Here is a 24,887-nt window from a genome sequence, read left to right on the forward strand (position 1 = left end):
AGACTGATAATAACATTTATCACTTCTGTCCTGTATACACTTTGCTTTGAATATTGTCATTTATGCTTAATGTACTGCATCAAAAAAGTTATTTGGCCAGAGATCAATAGCTCTGATTTGTTCTAATAAGGGTTTTCCAGTAAATTTTACTGTAATACAACCATACACTGCTAGTTTAAATGGTATTACTACGTCTATGAATCGGAGAAAATTCTTTAAAAGCAATTTCGCAAGATTGATATTGCCTTCTCCTTCTGTCTTCATTTTTTACCAAATTGTTCCCTCCATCACAACTTTTTCTTCAATGCCATTATTCGTTTGTGATAAGTCATCGAAAAATGAAAGTAGACAGTAATAAAAATCACGATAACTTATGAGAACATTTTGATCCGGATTGCATTTTATGACAAGCAATTTTGCATAGAAGTATAAGTACAATAATTGCTTATTATTTATTTCCCATTATTGTAATTATTTACTTCGATAAATATGGCTACATGCTGGTACATTATACATAATTCATAAAACCAATCACCCATTTTCCTACATTTCCGGATATTTACTTACGGTTTTACAATTTGACTCATTTTTTACTATATTTTACTCTCTATGCTAAAACATAATTTGACAAATATCAGTGTAGCTCGAATATTTTTAATGGACTAACTATTTCGATTGGAAAAACATACTTAATTAATATAAAATGATATCAGATAACCGATTAATTTCTTAAATTTAGCCATCAATTTGCCTCCATCTATTTGGTTTGGAGGCTATAGGTCGTGTGGCATAAGATTGGAAAATTTTCACCTGTAGTCTAATAATTTGAACGTATTTAGGATGTCTTCCAAAGTTGTTATAATCGCAAGAAAATATGTTTGCTTCACTTTCTACGCATTTGAAGTTTAATCCAGGTAGCATCTTTAATATATGTTTACTGTAGATTTTACGATTGTTTACAAAACGATGTTGTTCCCAGTTTCCTGGCCCGATTTCTCATCTCTCTTTACTGTTACTGATGAGTCCTGTCAACTTTGTGAACATCATAATAAATTCAGCACTTATGATCACAAAAACAAAAACAAAAAGCAAAAATTCAGTGAATTGGTTGAGCATCTTTTCATCCGTCGTTTATCTGTTTATAATGTGACCAAGTAACCGATCGGTTGCCTAACATTGTGCAATCGAAATGATAAAAGTTCGCTCCTAAAGGGGGGTGTCGTTCTTTTGACATTAATGACTCGTCTTTTTCACTGAAACTAGGAAATCAGTAGGTATTCACCATCTGCAACTAGAATAGCAAAAATGTTAATGATGTATTATTGTGTATTCACAATGTAAATAATGTGCAATTCACACCGGTACACGTGTATATACATGTATGTTCCTTGGGTGCATTATAATCTAGTATACTTGAAACATTTTGGGCATTATTGTGTGTGATGTTACTCCTTTGTCTATTTTAGGGATTTCACGAGATGATAAAAGTATAAGGAAACGTTAATAAACAGTATTGAAATTATTGAGGTCCTCTGCCTCGTATTTATATACATGGACACCTAGTCCAGAAAACTGTGTTTCATAATTTAAGATTGAACTGTATCATTATAAGTCTTCTCCAGTCTACCATCGGACCACTACTTAAATTTCTGGAGAAAATAAAACAATTGAAATGTAAGATATTTTCAGTCGGTTTCAAAATAGGTAAAGATAATATTTTATGGATATATGTACACCTAAAATTGTAACTGCATGCATGGGTCATTTGATATTGATTTGAATGTACTTTTCTAGTACATGTAGCTTAATAACAAACAAACAAAATGTAATCTTTGCTTGTATATATACTTGCTTAACTGAGATATTTTCCAAGAAAACATCTTTATGTATCATGTTTATTTTAATTTATTACTAATTTCAGGTTCTATGAATGCAATTATGGCTGTTTGAGAAGGCATCTCAATATGGTTGCCCTATAATGGGCATCCATTAGTTTGGCTGGTATCCAGCTATCACATATCCAGGTTACCAGGTTGCTTGAAACCGTACTAGTGTTGGCAAGGTTACCTGGTAAGTGTTGTGCAGCATTAGGGAGGAAAAAACTTGAACGAAAGAAAAGGTGTCATGGTTGCAATGATAAGACTCTTTGCCATATTGATATGAAGAAGGGTAACACATGCATTATATTTAACTAAAACGAACATATCTGTTATATCAAGTTGAAAAGATTTTATGAAGACACCTGCAGAATGCCTGGATATGAACCCGAGTGTGGGCCAAAATGCCGGTCACGGAAGCATGCACTGGAGTTCCTCTGTGCAATTACGAAGGGTACCTTACAGGAGGTTCAGGCCTACAGTAAGATGTGTTACTCGGCCACTCAGTTTAGTGACAGTTACGGACGCTGGCCACTTCATGTTGCTGCAGCCTGTGGTAAAATGGACATTGTGGAATGGTTGTTAAATGAAAAACATGGAGACCTCACATCCAAGGACATGGAGTCGAGCTGGACAGCGTTACATAGGGCTGCATTTTATGGTCATCTCTCCACGATGCGACTCCTTATTCAGGTGATAAAGCACACTTCAGAGTGTTGATCAAATTTCACAAAAAATTCACACAAGTGGTTAATACTAAAAGATTAATTTAAAATTCTTGAGAATGGAAGAGAAAACCTGATAATTTATTTCCATGTATTGTAGGGAAATTCTGGCTGCAACATTACATGTTCCTTTGTTGAGAGAATTGTATAACATCATTTATTTATGATAAACAAATATTATAACAGATGTATTTGAAGTAGAACAAGCCATTTATGTGAGCGATAGCTATAGCTAATAAGTGTAGGTCGCATGACTTCTCAAAAACAATAATTTGAATGCATTTTAAAAAACGTATGGTTTGACATGTATGGAGTATACATATACATTAAATTTGCTATGATTTGAAATCTCTAATATAATGTATGATTGATGTATGTTTGTATTTTAATGTGACAGTACAACAGTGACATGTACACCAGAGATAATGAGGGACTAGGGCCTCTCGACCTGCTGTCTAAAGATCGACCAGATTATGTTTCCTTTTCATCGACAGGTATCTATTAAATGGTTTTAAATTTTCAACCTATAATTCTCAATTATATTTTGATAATCATACCAATTGCAATCTTAATAAAAATCTTTTTATTGAAAACTATATCAATTTATGTTTCAGATCCAACTGAAACTTTTACATGGGGAGATAACTCCAACATTACTCTCGGACATTCTAGTGAAAACCGTCGATCCTACCCAGAAGTTGTGGAAGTTTTCAGAAAGCAAAATATCACTATAAAAAATGTAAGATGTGTGGAATCAAACAGGCAAAATGTAAGATGTGTGGAATCAAACAGGCAGCAATGAGTTATTTTTATTTTTAATAGAAATGAAAATTTATGTATAAATTGATGCTTTTCTCGCCTCTTTAAGAACACCTCATTTCATGCCACATGATGATAACATAACCAGATAATTTGATAATCTGATGTCACAAAATGTATAAATTCAAAAAAACAATTGCCATTGTGACAAATTCGGAAGTTAAAATACTTTGTTAATCAAAAAGTATAATTTTTTCTGCACACATTCTCTATCCTTGATTCTCAGCTATACTTACTGTGGGAGCTCCCATAAGATAACAGAGGGGGTAAAACTCAATAGAGATTTATCCTTTTTCAAAGACAAGTCGGGTGAAATTTTTTTATACTTCATACCTGGACAGGAAAGAGCCTAAGAATATTTTGAAACTAATGTTACATATATGTGTGTTACAGGTGGTCCTATGTAAGTATCACACCATGTTCCTGTCATCAGTTGGTCTGGTCTACACATGTGGACACGGCCAGGGAGGCCGCCTCGGCCATGGTGATGAGGAGACTTGTGTTGTAAGTTTATATGTTGCTACGTGGATGTAACACTATGCCCAATTTCTACTTAAAAAAGAATAATTATGCTTTTGTATTAAAAGTATGCGCCTTCTCTCAAATTGGAGCAAGCTCTAGGAATATTCAATTTTGTATGGATTTGACACTTCTTAATGACTAGCTATGAAGTCTTGTATCTGTCAGCATGTTTAATTAGTGTTCACTGTGACTGTCTCTATACTGATGTGTTATATTCATTTGTTTTCAGATCCAAAGTAAGCATGGTTTTGATGAGATTGTAATGCAGGGTAGTTTCTTTGTATTGCAGGTGCCAAAACTTGTAGAAGCCATCAAGGATGAAGTTTGTATACAAGTAACAGCAGGGCAAGATCACAGTGTCTTCCTGATGCAAAGGTTTGGATATTATCATAATCCTTCATTAATTGATGGTAAATCAATATCCGGAAAATTCAATTCTTAAATCAAGTAAATTATTCTAAAAAATATTATCTGTGTCTGTCTGTTGTGTAGTGTGATAGAGTCTTATATTATAACATGATATGCTTTATGTTGACAGTGGTGTTGTGTACACTTGTGGAATGAATGATAGCCATCAGTTAGGACAGTTCCCCATGCCTTCAACAGGGAAAAGTTTGATTCCCAAGCAGGTTTGTTTCAGTTTTAAAAACCCTTGAAAGAGCAAATTTTTAAGGCAATATCAGTAAATCTAACATATTGTAACATCTAGCTACTAGAGAGAGGCATTATAACTTACCTGTAATTCAAACAGTTGTACATGATACATTTTAGCTCTGACCCAACAGTTATTGCAAAAGTAAACTATATCTTGACAGGTAACCACAAAGAGTCACAAAAGTAAGAAGGTACAGAGTGTTTGTGCCGGTCGCTTCCACACAGCCATGCTCACCTCAGATTCTGTCTTCACTTTTGGACTTAATGCTGGACAACTTGGTAAGTTGGCCATTCACTAACAAATACAATAATACCAGTAATCTACTGTTATGAATATTTTCCAGTAATAATTATAAAATATTGTTAGGGCCCTGCATCTAGACACCTATAGGAATGAGGTTACCTGTTTGTCTGTTTTCTGGTTTGGCTGTAGACTTTATCCAGTGCTTCCTTGATATAGATTTTCAGGCCCAGAGGTCAATGGTCAAGGTCACTGGTATGAGAAATGGAACTAAAAACATACTTAGTCTGTCAAAATACATCAAATGAATCCCTTACCGAACTTCAACTAGGCCAAATTTTCTCCCATGATGACATTGTGATAAGCAGATGTAGGGTTTATAAGGTTTGGGTGGGATTGGTTCAATGTTAGGGATGAAGGATCACACTTGACCACTTTTGAAATAAAACATTTGTTTACACGATAACCGATGAACCCGGGACCCCCCTCAGATGTTTTAGTTCAATATGCATTATATCATATAAAATGTAAAAATGAATATTAGGAGCATTTTAAGAAGTAATTCAGTATCGATCTAACATTCAGGTCAAACTCAGATTTAACACACAGACAATAATATTGCATTGACCTTTTTGGCCCCTGTTTCAAGATAATTCTTTAACTTTTCATAGGAAAGCATTAAATTTCCTGAACGTAAATTTTCCTAGTAGAAAGCATTGCAAAATTTAAGGAAATTTCCTTAACATCATTGTTTTTCTGAACTCGAATAATGTTTTCCAATGAAAACAAATTAAGTAAATTTGACAAAACCACAGCCTGATTATAGTCAGTATTCTAGGTGACTCTCATTACTGTTAATTCCAATACCATTCATGTCTTAGAAATCAATGTTTGCTTTTACAAAATGCTTGCTAATTTGGAGAGTTTGATATGTTTCAAAATGAGGAAGATGCTTTATTCCAAATTTGTCTTTTATGTGCATAATAGTTGTATATTATTGAAACATTATATGTTCACAACACCATGAAGTGTCGCAATGTGCATATAACATATAATTTGAATTACCAAAATAAAGACTCTTTGTCCAGAAATATCCTATTGATAATTATAGCAGTTTATAGTTTTGAAATCCATTTATTTGAAGGTCATTCCAAAGGCACAGAAAAGCAGAGCCAGCCCAGACAAGTGGCTGCCCTCAATCACAGTGACATGGTGATAAGCCTGGCAGCAAGTTCAGATGCTGCCATAGTTATTCTGACAGGCAAAGGGGACTTGTATGTCTTACACGAGTACCAGTGTAGGAAAATAGCATCAAAGTAAGTACAGTGGAACTTTTAAAACCGATCATGCACGGTATATGAATATTTGGCCAGTTTAGAGAGGGTTCAGTTTGGAGAAGTGATCATTTTGATTGGTCAGATCTGAAACTCCAGCTTTCTAGCTCTACTTGTTTTCTTAATGGTAAACAGATTGCACTGCTTCAATGGCATATGCATGGTGATTTGGCTTCCTCTAGACTGTTTTAATTAGTAAACAATTAAATTGTAATGCTCCCTAGTTGTAGGTGTTGGGTAACAATTCACCTACTACAGTATACAGGCATATGGCCCAAGAAAACCTTACAACAGGGTCAGTTGGCCAGGCACCTGTCATGATTGTTCAGGTTAGGTCGGTTTGCCGAAGTAATTTGAGGTATATTTTCACCATTCTTGACACAAAATTGGTTCGGTATTTGGAATTCAAAGAAATCAGTATTGGGAAGTTTTTTATTGCAATAATAAAGAATGGATCAATTTGTACATCATTATTTTAATCCATATCAAGAGGTGATCGGTTTTCAGAAGGATTTGTTCATGGAAGTTGCACTGATAGTATATCATTCTGCTAACACAGTGTAAGTGGGGTATACTGGAATTATCCATATTGGTTTCCATGCTAGTTTGGGAACCTTTGGAGTTTCCATGCTGTAGCTTGAAATCTAAGAATCTTTATTGTTTGTGCTATTTTTAGGTTACAGGAGGTCACAAAATTGTTGGTGTCCGGAGGAAACCTTGACCACAACACTGATTTAGACATCATCCATGAGAAAGGGGGATCAGAGTTGATGGTTGTTCTGCTTAGTGAATCTGGCTCAGTAAGTTCTAAAAACACATGGATACTGCTTTTGTAAGGACATGACACAGTTTGGCTGTGATGATCTTTAATATTAAGACTTATCTTGGTATCATTAACTGCAGTCAGTTTGCTACTGTTCTAATCAGCAGTTTCAAAAGTAGAAGATCGGGAAATTTGGTGAAAAACAGAGATCATAATTTCTACCAACAGATAATAATGTTTCTGCCTTGTTAGGTGATGATATGGCGCGCATCACTGCCCAAGCTGAGACAATGTCAGTGGTGTATACGTCGTCAACTCATCATTATGGACATGAGTCTCAGTAGATCTACAATAGGGATCATCACGGAGAAAGGCGAGGGTTTTCTGGGGACCATTGCCGCAGCAAAACCCAACAGTTCTAAAGATGCCAGCCATCAGCATACCAAAATTAAAGGTAAGTAATCTTTACTTTGTACAATGAATTAAGGGGTTGAGAATATACCAATATCTGTTTTCTATCTGTCCATCTCTGTAATATAACCCATTCCATAATTTAAAGTCTATTAATTTGTGTTAAAAAAAGTCATCACTATGCCAGCTACAATTTTGATTCACTTGAAAGAATTTGTTGTGAAGTTTTGAATGCTTCATGTGAGATAAATATATGTAGACAAATCATGAAAGGTTTATATATAATATACTCATATTTATAGATTTTTAAATAACTAAAGAAATTTATTTTATCAAATAAAAGATAAATAAAGTTCCACTTGTAGAATGTATTTATTTCAGTCATCCAGAATCTAATCATCATTGCAATGTAATATTTTGGTGGCTTGCTGTAGGTGAGCGAGGCCGTAGCCATGGTGACCACCGTCCTGATGAATTTGGCATGAGCCTTCTAGACCTGATGCTGAAAGATGGAGATGAGGAGGTCCAAGTCCACAGAATTCCTCACATTCATCGTGGCCTCACCATACAAAGTGACATCAAGGGACGTAACTACGCTGTACAGCAGGCACAAGTCAATCTATGGTATGACATTGTCCACAGTCCATAAAAGGTTAACAGAACTTACCAAGCCACTTTATATTAAACTGTGGCTGACTTAATCTGATTAAAGTCATCTGTTGATGGTATACTATGCTTGAATGTCTGGAAGCACCGCGGTCAGATGAGCTCTGAGCTCAAACAATCAGCCTAGGAAATTGTCAGTGTGGTTACATTCTTTGCAACTTAAGCCTCTGTAAAGATCCTGAGGTATTCTAAGGCAGATATGAACAAGGGTATGGCTCCCTGCATCAAAACAATGTTTCTAAAAGTTCTATAAATTGACCATTGTATGCTGCTTGTGTGCATTTTCCTTTCTTATACAAAAAGTTGACATCATGCAATAGCAACAACTTAGTTGAAAGAAATTGTTAGAATTAAACTTGAAATTCACAAATGACCTAATATCTTATTGGTCAATATTGATCTTGATTAAGGTCATCTGAATGTGACCCTGATTGTGTTGACTTCAGATGTTCAGACGTAGTATGTGATACTGTAATAAGTCCTAAACAAGTTAATCAGAGAGAAATTGAAATTCCTTTGTTTTCTTATTGTTTAAACAGGTCAACCATTTGTATTGTAATCACCCTGATAAGCTCTGTATTTACATGAACTACTTTTACACATAATTCTTTTGTGAAAAAAAATTAAGAAAGTTATATTTTTTATTTACATGTTAATCATCATTAATAGTTTTGATATCTAATCATTGTCAGGTCTCTATACACAGATCAATTCCGCTTTTCTTTTGGCATCTTCTCCTGAGACATTTGTGTAATTAATACAACCAAGGTTGTTTATGCTGATACTATAGATTACTGGTCAAGCACTCAAGGAAATTAAAGAGAATCTGTGTCTAATCAAACTCTTATCATAAACTAGTGACTATCGGGTAATGTCACCATGATAATATCCATAAATAGAACACTCAATTTCAGTATCACAGATGTCCCTTGTGTCAGCTCCTCAACATTTACCGAGGACTTTGCTCAACTTCTGGAGGAAGCAGATGAATATGATGTGATACACGACATTGTTATACAGGTAAACCCATCTATTTCACAGCAGTAATATATATAATATGTTACACTATCAATTTAAGACAAATAATTTAGCTGCAGGAATTTGAATATACAATATTTATTATAAATGTTGATCTGACATTCGGCAAATGACTGAGTTTTGCATCATAACATAATCAGAATGAATCTTGGCATAGAGTTTATAAAGAGATTCTAACTTAAAATACCAAGAATATATATTAAATCTTTGTCTGAGTTATAAGAAGTAAGACTTCAATTATTTTAGCATTTCTTCATGTTTTAAGATATTTTGATATTATTTGTAGGCTGGCGGACACACCTGGCCAGCTCATAAATACATCTTACTCAGCAGGAGTGATTACTTCAACAAGTTAATGGCCGAGTCCAAGAAGAAAGATTCACTGACTGACCATCAGGTCATTCAGATCCATGACATCCACCCTGAAATATTTGAGCAATTACTGAACTTCCTGTACACGGACACCTGTAGCCTCCTTATCCCCGGAACCAAGTTTGACCTGAGTCCATGGACTGCCCCACTCCAGGGTCAGGGGGATGGGTTTGATAAGAATGAGGTGGAGAATAGGAACAGTCCTGACATTTTCTTCTCCAAATCTGAGAAGGAGTTATCAGCATTTGAGGTTCACCAGAAGAGGAAAAGTGCCAGTAAGGAGATTAAAGATCATGGCAACAAAGCCAAAACAAAGAACCCAGTAAAAATGTTGATGGATGCTGCCAGGAAGTTTGGAGTCAAAGGATTGGGGAAGAGGTAATATCTAGTGTACTGAACTAGTGAAAATCGAAAAAATGAAAAATTAAATTTAGAATTTGAGAATTTTAATATTTTAAGAATAAAGAATTATTGAAGCCTACGAAAGTAAGAATTATTGAAACCAAAGAAATAATATGAAAGTTTGTGAAACATTCCTGTTTTCATTTTTGCTGATATGTGTAATATTTTAAGACCAGTATATATAACAGGTATTTTGTTTTATCCTTCTACACTAAGGCTGGAGACGGTGAAGTATGTGAATGGAGGAATTGAGCTAGCCAAGAAACATTCCACTATACCAAAGATGAAGTTTGACAGACACAAGCTGTAAGTTAACAGTTGAATGTCTCTTTATGTAAAACTTTCATGAGGATTCCAGTGAGGATATGTTTTTCTCTTACCCTGGACAGGGATATCCACAGTTTTACCGGGGTGAGATTTTCTTATCTCGCCCTAGGGAAAAGACAAGCTACACATGCTCTTTGAACGTGCTCTTGTTCTCGATAGGGTGACGTCACTATGACCTGACCCGGAACGTTTGAATAAACGTTAAATATCAATATTATTCACAAAAGAAATTGAAATAAGTATTAATTATCCGAGTTAACCGAGTGTTTGGTGTTCTTTTTGACAAGCTTACCGGAACTGTATTTTGTATGAAACAACATATCGTAAGGTGTAAAGCGTCTGCTTGCAGCCTTATCACAACAGTCATCCGCCATCCACGTGTTGTTGTTTACATATGTTTGGATTTGGTTCACACTACGATTGTAAAACAGGAGAAAAATAATCATTCACCCCTTTTTGGGATGAGATAGGGGATCTTAACCCTCAGGGGAGATTGTTAAGTTCCCAAACACTGAGGCAAGCCTCGTGTTTGGGAATTTAACCATCTCCCACCTCGTGTTGAGATCCCCCTATCTCACCCCAAAAGGAGTGAAAGATTCTATTAAACTTAGCTCTGCTGTTGCCATAAAGCATGTCTCAATATATACAAACAACCATCGTTTCCGTAAAGTGTCACACCAGGGAAATATTTCCCAGCATGTATTCTAGATTGTAGAATGGCAGATCAGAGATGCTGCTTCGGACAGTTCCAGCGAAATATCAACCCAACTGGAGGACGTCTCCATGCTTGTTAAACAAGAAGCACCAAAGAAGTGATTTGATTTTCTCCCACACTCTCTATGAATAGTATTTCTTTATTTCTCAAATACATTGGGATATACATATACATTTTACTCAATTAGCCCTTAAAATAAAAGTAACATGATTGCAGTGACATTTAAGACAACTTGGAAAATACCGACAGATATTTACATAGATACTTAATGGTTTTCATTGACAGGCGTGACCTGTATGATGTTGGGATCCAATCAGACAAAAATACAGTGATCCACTGTCACAAGTGTGTATTGGTAGCCCGACTGGAGTATTTCCACAGCATGCTTGGTAGTGGCTGGGTTGAGGTAAGATATAGTATGTAAATGTATGAACTCCTTCTGATCATTATTCCTGTGACCTTACTTCAACCAATCGACAAGCTTCCTTTAGAATTATTACAATTCTGCTATAAAGAGGTGTATATGATATTGCTTTTGTCCATCCATCTGTCATGGCTAAGAATTTTATCTCCCAAATTATTTTGAATATAAGCTATAAGATTTAAAGTGTTTCATTAACTTGGTTTAAGATTCTGTTTAACCACATTGCCATTATGAAATGACACTGATCTAGTTTACACATATCCTACTCAGGTATATGTGTTCAGTATAGATCTTTCTGTAACTTTTTAGTATCCCATAATAATTGCTGATTTTTGTTAGTATACCGTTGTACATTTCGCCTGGTATTAAACTATAATGTTTATTTTAATTGGTAATATTTAGTTAACATTGATGTGATGATGATAATTTGTGTTGTAGACATCCAACACATCTCCTCTCTCTCTACCTGTTCCTGGAAACATACTGGAGATCCTTATAGATTTCCTATACACAGACTCATCACTAGTAGTGGAAGGTGGGCGTGGCACTCATTATTTGCAAATATGCTTTGTATTCTCCCTTTATTAATGTTTTTAACATCTCTGACAGGTTTATTTTTAACCTGATATTCTATCACTTACTCTGTCATATAATAAAAGTGATACTGGAGTATTCTATAGTATATAATCTTACTCAGGAAAGTTAAATTAATCTGCCAATGATTTTATAGTCAAAAAGGACACAGAGGTTTGCATCACAATTGGAAATATCATTTTTGAAACTTTAAGACATAAATTTTGAATCAAAATATATTAAAAGTTTTGTACTATTGAACATTTGTTGACAGAAAATGAATGCAATGTATCAATTTAAAAAAAAAAGAGAAAAAATGTATATTTATATATGAATGTATATGTATGCATGGTATTGCAGTACACAGTACTCCAAACACAGGTCATAATTTTGGGTACTGTCTAACTTGGCCTTAACTCTTTATTGGGACACAATAGAACAATGCTGAAATGATAATATTATGTTGACCTTATCTCCCATGGAAATTAAACTCATTTACTCTCCACTTTCAGAGTGTGTAAATGCAGAGTTCCTGTGTAACATCCTGGTATCAGCTGACCAGCTGTTGATTACAAGACTAAAAGAGATGTGTGAGGTGTCCATTGCCACACTGGGTAAGGTTTGATCTCATTCTCTGGTCGTGTGAGGTGTCCATCGCCACACTGGGTAAGGTTTGATCTGATATCTCTGGTTGTGTGAGGTGTCCATCGCCACACTGGGTAAGGTTTGATCTGATATCTCAGGTTGTGTGAGGTGTCCATCGCCACACTGGGTAAGGTTTGATCTGATATCTCAGGTTGTGTGAGGTGTCCATCGCCACACTGGGTAAGGTTTGGTCTGATATCTCAGGTTGTGTGAGGTGTCCATCGCCACAATGGGTAAGGTTTGATCTGATATCTCTGGTTGTGTGAGGTGTCCATCGCCACACTGGGTAAGGTTTGATCTGATATCTCTGGTTGTGTGAGGTGTCCATCACTACACTGGGTAAGGTTTGATCTGATATCTCTGGTTGTGTGAGGTGTCCATCGCCACACTGGGTAAGGTTTGATCTGATATCTTTGGTTGTGTGAGGTGTCCATCGCCACACTGGGTAAGGTTTGATCTGATATCTCTGGTTGTGTGAGGTGTCCATCACCACAATGGGTAAAGTTTGATCTGATATCTCTGGTTGTGTGAGGTGTCCATCGCCACACTGGGTAAGGTTTGATCTGATATCTCTGGTTGTGTGAGGTGTCCATCGCCACAATGGGTAAGGTTTGATCTGATATCTCTGGTTGTGTGAGGTGTCCATCACTACACTGGGTAAGATTCGGTTTGATTTCTCTGGTTACGGTTTAAATGATTTGGTGGTGTATTTCATGAATAATTATTGTTTTTCCATTTTAACAAATGAGTGAATACTGGAAAAAAAGCAATAAAAATACCGATAGAAATACAAAAATTAAATAATATTGCCTGAGGTAGAATTCTAATTATGCAGATTTCATTTCTGATCCTCTGGCATTGTAATGGGAGACATAAAAGTGTAGAGGCAGGAGTAATATGAAATCCTTGCTGTTGTAGTTAACCTGAAGAACGTGTCAGAGATCCTGGAGTTTGCCTTTGTGTACAATGCTCAGCAGCTACAGTCTGCATGTCAGGAATTCATCGTCATCAACCTGGCAGCCATGTTTGAGGGCAGGTATGTTAAAGAGTTTAATAACTGCAATATCATTAACAAAAATGAAATTATGTTGGAAACATCTTTCACATTATATTAAAACTTCATATATTTATTGAGTATGAGAATTCCTTTTATGTGCTAGTTGGGTACCAGAGTCAACATTACTGTTGTTATTAAGGAAATATTTTTTTTATCTCTTGAATGAATTTCTTTCAACAAATGATTTTGATAAGAATTTATTCAGAAGTTAAGAAAAAGAATTTCATGAAAGAGTTTTGTTTCTTGTGAATTTCAGCAATTCAGAGCAAATGTCAGATCACTGTCTATTGGTTTGAAAAAATATTTGTTGCTACATTTTCTAAATTGTTTTGAAGAATTTATATATAAAGGTTTACATACAATTTGAAAATATACAGGCACTTGAAAATACATTATCTAAGATCTGTATTGTTTCAGCTAGGTTCTGCTGACAGGATTCTGGGCCCAGTAACAATTTGTTATTCATACAAGAAAATTCATCGTTTTCCTTGTAATGGTATGAAAAGATCAACATGTTGATAATATAATGTGTACCACTTCATAAACCTAAGTGTTTTGTTATACCTCAGACACCTTGATGTTCTCAGTGATGATGTATTGGCGCATCTCACCACCTACTACCATAACAAGACCAAGGCTATGTCCCGGCGAATCGTTACACCATACTTTGATGGCCCTAGTAAGGATTTCCTGGAAACCCTGGCAGCAGAAATGGACAGGGAAGGCCCTATACTGACTAGCGAGGGCAGTCAAAAGAAAAACAAGTCAAAAAAGAGAAGAAGCCGTCAGAAAAGCTTAAGTGAAGATTTGGAAAAGTCAGCACAGATCAGATCACAAAAACGTGACCGACAGATATCAGTGAGCTCAGATCATAGTGTAAAGTCAGAGGAAGAAAGCTTAGATAACATCCTCAACTTACTGGCCACCAGTCCTGGTAGTACTGAACCACTACAGGTAATTACCATCCTTATCTTACTGGACACCAGTCCTGGTATAACTGAACCTCTACAGGTAATTACCATCCTTAACTTACTGGCCACCAGTCCTGGTATAACTGAACCACTACCGGTAATTACCATCCTTAACTTACTGGCCACCAGTCCTGGTATAACTGAACCACTACAGGTAATTACCATCCTCAACTTACTGGCCACCAGTCCTGGTATAACTGAACCACTACAGGTAATTACCATCCTCAACTTACTGGCCACCAGTCCTGGTATAACTGAACCACTACAGGTAATTACTATCCTCAACTTACTGGCCACCAGTCCTGGTATAACTGAACCACTACAGGTAATTACCATCCTTAACTTACTGGCCACCAGTCCTGATATTACTGAACCACTACAGGTAAATTAACATCCTCAACTTACTGGCCACCAGTCCTGGTATTACTGAACCACTACAGGTAATTACCATCCTTAACTTACTGGCCACCAGTCCTAGTATAACTGAACCACTACAGGTAATTACCATCCTCAACTTACTGGCCACCAGTCCTAGTATAACTGAACCACTACAGGTAATTACCATCCTCAACTTACTGGCCACCAGTCTTAGTATAACTGAACCACTACAGGTAATTACTATCCTTAACTTACTGGCCACCAGTCCTGGTATAACTGAACCACTACAGGTAATTACCATCCTTAACTTACTGGCCACCAGTCCTGGTATAACTGAACCACTACAGGTAATTACCATCCTTAACTTACTGGCCACCAGTTCTGGTATTTATAACTGAAGTGCTATCAGTAATGTCATCTAATAAAAGATCTTAAGGAATAACTGTAAAAAAAAATAGAAATCACCTATTCAAAACAAATGCATTATTAGTCCCCCAAGTGTCTGTCTGTCCATCTGTCAGGCTGTCCACTCAGTTTGCTGCATTTTTCTAAGCCATGCTTCAAGGTATATTGGTGAAAGTTGGTATGTAACTTCACTATGAGTAGCTGCAGATCATGTTCAGGATTTTTGGGTCAAGGTCACATACTATTTTTAACGAGGGCCGGAAGGGGACATGAATTGCTTTAGCGATACTCTCGGAATGCTTGTTAATAATTTCATTTTTTATAGGCATAACAAATATGTTAATTTCTGGTGTAGAAAAAAATCATTAAACTTTTTAGGTGAGCTATAACATTTCACAAATTTAATGTTTCAGAGTCCAGTAGTCGAAAACCTTTCTGAAAAACAGGTGAATGAAATGAAATTACCAAATGATGATGTACCAAAACGGAAGAATAAATCCAAATTCAAGAGTACCCAGAAACCATTAACGATCAGTCTGACCTCAAGGTCACATGATCCCTCACCTGTGACCTCAACAACCTCTATGACTTCCCCTACGACAGAACATCCAGTGTCAGTTGCCTGGCAGAAATCTCCAACACCACAGAAATCTCCTGTTCCACAGAAATTCAGCAGCCCCACTATCCAGTCTGCTTCAACAGTGGATGTCTCAATCCCCAGGGTCCCCAGTTCAGCATTCAGTTTACGCGAAATAATGGAGGAAGAAAATAAGAGGTTTGGAAAATAAACTTTACAGTAACTGACTTTAGTTGATACCCAACTAGTTCAAACTGTTCCAAAATTTGAAATGAGAAAGACAGAAAATACTGGAGGGAAAAGGGTTAAATGTATGATTGTTTTTAGTAATTTTGTCAGTGACCAGCTAAATGTATCTGCCTAGACCTTCAAGGTCAATGTTTATGGTGTGCTTTTATAGGACATTGTGTAAATGTACAGTTATCAAATTGTATGTGAACTTTAAACAGTATTTTTATTATTCTAGCTTCTAAATAATGATTTTTTCTGATTTAGAAATAATGAAATGTTGGAATGTTTTTAAAATTTGGGCAGGCCATGATATCTCCAATATCGAATTGTACTGATAAAATCAGACGTGTTCTGTTGGTGGTGCTGATAACATAACAGTTTAATAGGTGTATACATGGAAGCTACAGTGAATTCTGTTTTACGTTGGAAGACTAATGCATTTCAGGAAAAAATACTTTGATTTTATGTCTTTATGCTTTAATGCCACAGGATTAAAAGTCCAATGAAGAGCAGTTCCAAGTTTTCCTGGAAGGAAGCCAAGAAACAGCAGAAAGCTGTAGCAGTTGGTCCTAGTAGTCAGTCAATAAAGGGAGATCACCCAACAGAGCTCACAACCTCACCAACACCCAACAAACCAACATGTCCATGGTGAGCCTCATTTACTCATGTCACACTCATAGTAAACATGAAAACATGGCTGAAGCAGCTTTAACAGTTGGAATGCACACCTGTCTACATTATTAAAATCTCATATTATAAAAATTTGCTATTTTTAATTATTAAAATATGTTATAAAAAACTGTTATGTCTTACTCATTTTCAGGGGTGATGTAAACACTACGGTAAAATCCTTCAGAGATTTAATGTCTGAGGACAGTTGTAATGCAGTTAAAAAGTCCTCAGCACCAAAGCAGACCATCCACACAACCCATGCAGTGCACAAAGGATCAAAACAAAAACCCACGGTCAGGTAAGGACAAGCTAGCTAGCTTTTACCCTGTAAGAGCTTATTGGTAACTTCATGTATACCCCTTCAACAAAATCAGGGAAATGTTCTGCAATCATGATGTCTATTTCAATGTGTTTATATACAAATCAGAAAGTAAAAACTGGACATGTTAACTACCCTTGGAATTTTTATCTTTCTTTTGTTAATGAAAAAAAAGGAATTCTGGAAAAAAATGACAGTACAATTTTCTGAAAACTGTAACTGATTAAATTGAAATATTTCAAGAGTCATTATTAAAGACAAATGACCTATATTTGCCTATACTTCGAACCTCTTGATGGTATAAGGCTAATGTTAATGCTTGACTAAATTTGGATTTTATCCTGCTTCTATATCCTAAGAACCTACAAGGCTAAAGATATTACATCATAACAGGTATATATATACTGGTACATCATAACTGGTATATTTATACTGGTACATCATTACCGGTATATTTATACTGGTACATCATAACAGGTGTATTTATACTGGTACATCATAACAGGTATATTTATACTGGTACATCATTACTGGTATATTTATACTGGTACATCATAACCGGTATATTTATACTGGTACATCATAACCGGTATATTTATACTGGTACATCATAACCGGTATATTTATACTGGTACATCATAACCGGTATATTTATACTGGTACATCATAACCGGTATATTTATACTGGTACATCATAACCGGTATATTTATACTGGTACATCATAACAGGTTTATTTATACTGGTACATCATAACCAGTATATTTATACTGGTACATCATTACCAGTATATTTATACTGGTACATCATTACCGGTATATTTATACTGGTACATCATAAGAGGTGTATTTATACTGGTACATCATTACCAGTATATTTATACTGGTACATCATTACCGGTATATTTATACTGGTACATCATTACCGGTATATTTATACTGGTACATCATTACCGGTATATTTATACTGGTACATCATAACAGGTTTATTTATACTGGTACATCATAACAGGTTTATTTATACTGGTACATCATAACAGGTGTATTTATACTGGTACATTATTACCAGTATATTTATACTAGTACATCATAACAGGTTTATTTATACTGGTACATCATAACAGGTATATTTATACTGGTACATCATTACCAGTATATTTATACAGGTACATCATAACAGGTATATTTATACTGGTACATCATAACAGGTATATTTATACTGGTACATCATTACCGGTATATTCATACTGGTACATCATTACCGGTATATTTATACAGGTACATCATAACAGGTATATTTATACTGGTACATCATAACAGGTGTATTTATACAGGTACATCATTACCGGTATATTTATGCTGGTACATCATTACCGGTATATTTATATGGGTATATCATAACCGGTGTATTTATACTGGTACATCATTACTGGTATATTTATACAGGTACATCATTACCGGTATATTTATATGGGTACATCATTACTGGTATATTTATACTGGCACATCATAGCCAGTATATTTATACTGGTACATCATTACCGGTATATTTATACTGGTACATCATTACCGGTATATTTATACTGGTACGTCATAACAGGTGTATTTATACTGGTACATCATTACCAGTATATTTATACTGGTACATCATTACCGGTATATTTATACGGGTATATCATAACCGGTATATTTATACTGGTACATCATTACCGGTATATTTATACTGGTACATCATTACCGGTATATTTATACGGGTATATCAAAACCGGTGTACCACCATCACAACTTGATTCTATATTGCAGTTGGGGAATACCAACAAGTCGTGTCCGAGATGAGGGTTCGCTGAGTGAGCCTACAGAGGAAGAGCCTCCGAGTCCCAGGAGCCAGGAAAACCCCTGGACTAAAAAGGTCATTGCCAGCCCCTCCCCCAAAGATTCTGTGAGTTTCACAGACATAGTCAAGGATGAGCAACAGAGAACTGAGACCCTGGCTAAGGCAGCAAAGAAGCCCCTCAGCTTAATCCAGGTAGGGAGAATTTGTTTTCTTTAGATTCAAACAAATTGATTTTTCTTGACTTTGAAAAATGGGACAATTTTTGGTCAACAGATTAACAAAGGCTGTCGATATCAGGTTCTGGTGTTGGTGACTTTTTATCATTTTTTTTCACATGATTAATTCATAAACTGGTTTCAGAAAAAATTGCTAAATTCATCCACATTTTATTTTATCCTTTACCTGAAGTTTGTAGAAGTAAATCTGCCCCTACAAACACTGGTACAGTAATTGGAATGTGTTTGATTTTATATTTAACCTTTCATTCCCTAAAAGAGCTTATTTAACAGGTAAAAAATATACAACATTGTGGAATTGCTTGTTTTACCACTTTTGTCAAAATTGGCAAGATTGTGAGGCTGCTTCATTACAAGATAAGTGGTGACTGGATAATGGGAAACCAACATTAGTGGTGACCTGATAATGGGAAAACAAGATTAGTGATGACTGGATAATTGGAAAACAGCATTAGTGGTGATTGGATAATTGGAAAACAGGATTAGTGGTGACTAGATAATTGGTAAACAGCATTAGTGGTGACTGGATAATGGGAAAACAGCATTAGTGGTGACTAGATAATTGGAAAACAGGATTAGTGGTGACTGGATAATTGGATAATTGGAAAACAGCATTAGTGGTGACTGGATAATTGGTAAACAGCATTAGTGGTGACTAGATAATTGGAAAACAGGATTAGTGGTGACTGGATAATTGGAAAACAGCATTAGTGGTGACTGGATAATTGGTAAACAGCATTAGTGGTGACTGGATAATTGGTAAACAGCATTAGTGGTGACTGGATAATTGGAAAAGGTTATAAGCGGTGACCTGATAATGGGAAAATGGGATTAGTGGTGACCTGATAATGGGAAAATGGGATTAGTGGTGACCTGATAATGGGAAAATGGGATTAGTGGTGACCTGATAATGGGAAAACGGGATTAGTGGTGACCTGATAATGGGAAAACAGCATTAGTGGTGACTGGATAATTGGAAAACAGTATTAGTGGTGACTGGATAATGGGAAAACAGCATTAATGGTGATTGGATAATTGGAAAACAGCATTAGTGGTGACTGGATAATTGGAAAACAGCATTAGTGGTGACTGGATAATTGGAAAACAGCATTAGTGGTGACTGGATAATTGGAAAACAGCATTAGTGGTGATTGGATAATTGGAAAACAGGATTAGTGGTGACCTGATAATGGGAAAACAGTATTAGTGGTGACTGGATATTGGGAAAACAGCATTAATGGTGACTGGATAATGGGAAAACAGCATTAGTGGTGACTGGATAATTGGAAGCATTAGTGGTGACTGGATAATAGGAAACAGGATTAGTGGTGACTGGATAATTGGAAAACAGCATTAGTGGTGACTGGATAATTGGAAGCATTAGTGGTGATTGGATAATGGGAAAACAGGATTAGTGGTGACCTGATAATGGGAAAACAGCATTAGTGGTGACTGGATAATAGGAAAACAGTATTAGTGGTGACATGATAATGGGAAAACAGGATTAGTGGTGACTAGATAATTGGAAAACAGGATTAGTGGTAACTAGATAATGGGAATCTTGATTGACATTGGCCAGAATAAGCCTGGTAGAATACATAATACCATAACCATTTATTTAAACTCTATGTTCCTCTTGTTTATGTTGCCAGATGGAGGAACAAGCCATACAGGAACTGTTAGTTTACTACAAAGCTGCTGACATCTTAGATGAACAGATTACAGTTGAAAGGGTTGTGCAGGAGATGGCAACACCTTTGTGGAAAAAGTCATAACAGCAATTATCTTAAATGTTTCATACTGCTTATCAGTGATATAAAAACTATCATAAGATAACCTTTAGCTATGTGACTAAACACAGGAACAGTTGAACTGGATAGACACTTCAGTCATGTTAAATGTACTGGTTAAAGACATAAATAAATACATGTGTATAATTACACCAATATATTGGAAAGGGTATATAGTTCCTGAGAGAGTTAAACTGGTGTAGGAATACATTGGGATATTGGGTTCATTGTGACATAAAGGATCACATATATTAATTGATCCATTCACATCGTGACAGCTTTGTGTAATTATAAGCCTTTGAATTAATCCTGATCTTAAAAAATATTGTGCAGAGAAAATTATTCCAATATGTTTTACATGCCTATGCTTGTATTTAAACCCTGTGTTCCCATGTATGTAGTAGGTACAGCAACAACTCACTCCATCCTTTGAGATCTGGTGCTTAATGGGGGTTTATTTGTCTGATGAAATGTAATACATCAATTAACTCGATTCCTGTTAATTTGTAATACTTATCTGTAGTTTGATTGGGTTTTAGATTATATAATTACTAGCTTTTATTTGTTGATGTGTTTTAGCATCATATGTGTGAGGATTCCTGTTCATGATGGTGTGTTGGTGTGAATGGATCCTTTTAGGAGATGTGTGTTGGTGTAAATGGATCTGTTTTTGATGGTGTGTGTTGGTGTAAATGGATCTGTTTTTGATGGTGTGTGTTGGTGTAAATGGATCTCTGTTTTTGATGGTGTGTTGGTGTAAATGGATCTGTTTTTGATGGTGTGTGTTGGTGTAAATGGATCTCTAGTGTAAATCGATCTGTTTTTGATGGTTTGTTGGTGTAAATGGATCTCTGTTTTTGATGGTGTGTTGGTGTAAATGGATCTCTGTTTTTGATGGTGTGTGTCTGTGTCATGTGTGTATGATGTTACCGGCTTTTAGAGTTGGGGATTTGTGAAGGGTAGGTATAACATGGAAGCCTATACAATGTATCTGTAGAGAAAGTGCTATGTATATAAGCTATACCTGCAGGTGTTCAATGCTGACCTAGTGCTATTGTAAAAAAAGTTGTACAAACTATTTAAAAATAATGTCATAACACTCATCTAAGTGGGTTCTGATACATTGTGAAATGTGAAATGTTGTTTAACATGTTTGTTTGTTTTTTTTGTTGATATTATTTTACACAATATTTACTGATTGAAAATGATGATTCAGACTTATTTATTATACATTTTCTTTGTTTGTATTGTTGTTTATGTTAGTGATTACCTCCCTTGTTTTGGATCATCGTCTCTTTGCGCATTCAATGGTGCTGTTGAAGACACATTTTATATGACAGGGTGATTAAATGTGGTGTTCGGACAGCTGAAGCTAGCCATCCGTTGGGTTCACTTACAGAACTTTAGAATTTATATGTTCCTAGTTTAACCACATATAAAGATTTAATAAGCTTAATTTGTCTGTATAAAATACATGAAGGGATGAAACTCTTTAATACTTGTGATAATAAGGGCTTGTTCATTTATGCGGACAAACCGGTTCATCAGTTTTTGAATGCAATATTTCAAACATATATCTTAACGAACCTGTAAATGTTAATATAGGCAATATAAGTCTTTGTCAGGGCTCGTCTGAAAACAATATAAAATCACCAGGTTCATGTTCATTTCATAAACGAGCAACACGTGTCCAGCTGGTCCAACCGCAAAAAAACCCCGAAAACGGCCCATGTTAAATTGATTGTTTCTTTTTAGTTATATACATACAGTCAGATAAAGAAATGAAAGGTGTGCACCATTGTCACCTCATGTTTAACACTCTAGTCTTACCAAAACAGATTAACCATCAAAGTCTGATAGCAGCCATTACTGTATATAAATGTTGTCGTGCTACAATAACTGTTTAATGCCGTCACCTATGAATATTCCTATAAATAGTAACAGTAAATGTTGAGCTATGAATATTCCTTTGTATCAACAGTAAATGTCAAGCTAAGATGAAATATAGGCAGGTGGTAATGAATGTTGAAAGACTAGGATAAAATGCAATTCATTATTAGTCCTATACAATGAAACCGGCAGGGAATATAGGTTTTCTCCCCGTCCATCAGTCTGTCCATCTCTGTCCATCTGTCGGTCAGTCCACTCAGTTTGCATTTTTCTCATCCATGCTTAAAGGCATGTTGGTGAAAGTTGGTATGTATCTTCAGGACGAGTAGCTACAGATGAAGTTACTGTCGCTGTTACTATTTTTAGCGGGGGTCGTTAGGGGACATCACTGTTACTATTTTTAGCGGGGGTCGTTAGGGGACATCACTGTTACTATTTTTAGCGGGGGTCAGTAGGGGGACATCACTGTTACTATTTTTAGCCAGGGTCGGTAGGGGGACATCACTGTTACTATTTTTAGCAGGAGTCGGTACATGTAGGCAATACCCAGTGTGCTTGTTACAATTTAAGATCCATGTTTACAATTTGTCATCAAGGTTAGGATTATTAATACATTTTAAAAGTTTGAATTAAATATTTGTTCCATATTTACTGTTGCTTTGTATTAAACGAGACATCCAGTTGACCCTTGATTTTTAGCAATATTAGAAGTCAAATCACTATTTCTGAGATCTGAAGGTCCAAACCAAAAGTCAGATAGAAATGTTGATTTTGGGAAATAAAGAACACTCTAGGCTCTACTCAGTGCCCTCTTAAGAAAAACTTTTATAAGTAAAGTGCTGGCTGTAGCAGGCCCAGTGGTGATTCCATTGTCCAACTCTACTTTGTTGATCTACCCGAGGACAGGCCTACTACAATGTGGCTGTTTACTTTTATGAAGCTGTTTGTGTTATGGTTTTGTCCTTTGTTATTCAGTCCTTCTGGTGTGATGTCTCTTAATATGTTGTTAGTACTTTTATATCTAATGCTGAACTGAGAAAGAAATACATTGAATTCCATGTAATAACATCCCTGTATAAATTAACCTCCATGCTCTCTCTATAGTGTAATTCACCACCACCAGCTCTCACTTGGTCACCCTCCTACAGAATCATTATAGGATTGTTTTACACTGTAATTAATTACTCTTCAATGATTGTTAAATATTTTCCTTTAATAGTATTATTTTTTCATTGTCTTTTATGTATATGTCATGGAAAAACTCTTGCAGGTGAAAACTGTTTCTAATAAAACATAATTGATTACTTTGCTGTTGAAGAAGTAATGAATTGTGTAAGTTATGAACATTTGTTGAAGCATTATATTCTTCCCCTCAAGTATACAATGTATACAGTCCTGTGATTTACTGATTAAAATATGATTAAACACCATATATGGTATTTTGTGTTGTCAATGCATGTTTTGCTGGGAGAACAGCACAGTGACAGACTTCCTGTTGATTACATGTATATTGATCAAAGTAAATAAGAAGTATACCCCAGTCCTTGGTAGTCACTACTGAAACTGACTCCAGAAGAGACATACACCATATTTTATAACCAACCTACATAAACTCACTATTTCATTTTCAACTGGAACTCAGCTGCTGTAAAGATTTTAATGAAATTTCATTGAAATGTTGAATACACAGTCCTGATCAAGTGTTAATGTTTCCCCGTTGTTCAAAGTTAATTAACCTTGTTAGCAGGCACATTTAAGTGTACATTGGTGGTTGTGGTAGTAAAATCACACTTCGTCTGTGGCTGGTCCTTTAAAAAATCTTTTATAGCATGATTTTCAACCCACCTTCCCAAAATGCAAGTGAGCTTATGCCCTGGTGGGATATCCATCCATCCAACCCTTTCTCAATAACCAAGAGGCCAAAGGTTGGCATATTTGGCATGTTTCATGCACTCGTGGCATGTCGCAATACGTATCTCTCTTCGCGTTTGCTGTCCGCCTTTGGGAATGGCATGCTGAGAA

The 24,887-nt window shown here is 35.8% G+C and overlaps 1 protein-coding gene across 1 annotated transcript; it reads left to right on the forward strand.

Annotated features, from left to right (window-relative positions):
* Positions 1-778: 778 nt before the first annotated feature.
* On the forward strand, positions 779-24,297 carry LOC117328003 (inhibitor of Bruton tyrosine kinase-like). Its single transcript, XM_033885307.1, has 26 exons — positions 779-914; positions 1,922-2,070; positions 2,220-2,570; positions 3,000-3,096; positions 3,217-3,341; positions 3,815-3,925; positions 4,233-4,318; positions 4,482-4,572; positions 4,759-4,876; positions 5,983-6,154; positions 6,849-6,972; positions 7,188-7,389; positions 7,781-7,970; positions 8,927-9,032; positions 9,337-9,800; positions 10,041-10,130; positions 11,152-11,272; positions 11,729-11,825; positions 12,376-12,477; positions 13,427-13,544; positions 14,135-14,519; positions 15,733-16,094; positions 16,617-16,775; positions 16,951-17,097; positions 18,919-19,141; positions 20,838-24,297. The coding sequence occupies exons 3-26, from the start codon at positions 2,250-2,252 to the stop codon at positions 20,958-20,960; spliced, it is 4,134 nt and encodes a 1,377-aa protein (XP_033741198.1). The 5' UTR covers positions 779-914; positions 1,922-2,070; positions 2,220-2,249; the 3' UTR covers positions 20,961-24,297.
* Positions 24,298-24,887: the final 590 nt, after the last annotated feature.

This window comes from Pecten maximus, chromosome 5 (assembly GCF_902652985.1).
Source record: "Pecten maximus chromosome 5, xPecMax1.1, whole genome shotgun sequence".
Classification (NCBI taxonomy): Eukaryota; Metazoa; Mollusca; class Bivalvia; order Pectinida; family Pectinidae; genus Pecten; species Pecten maximus.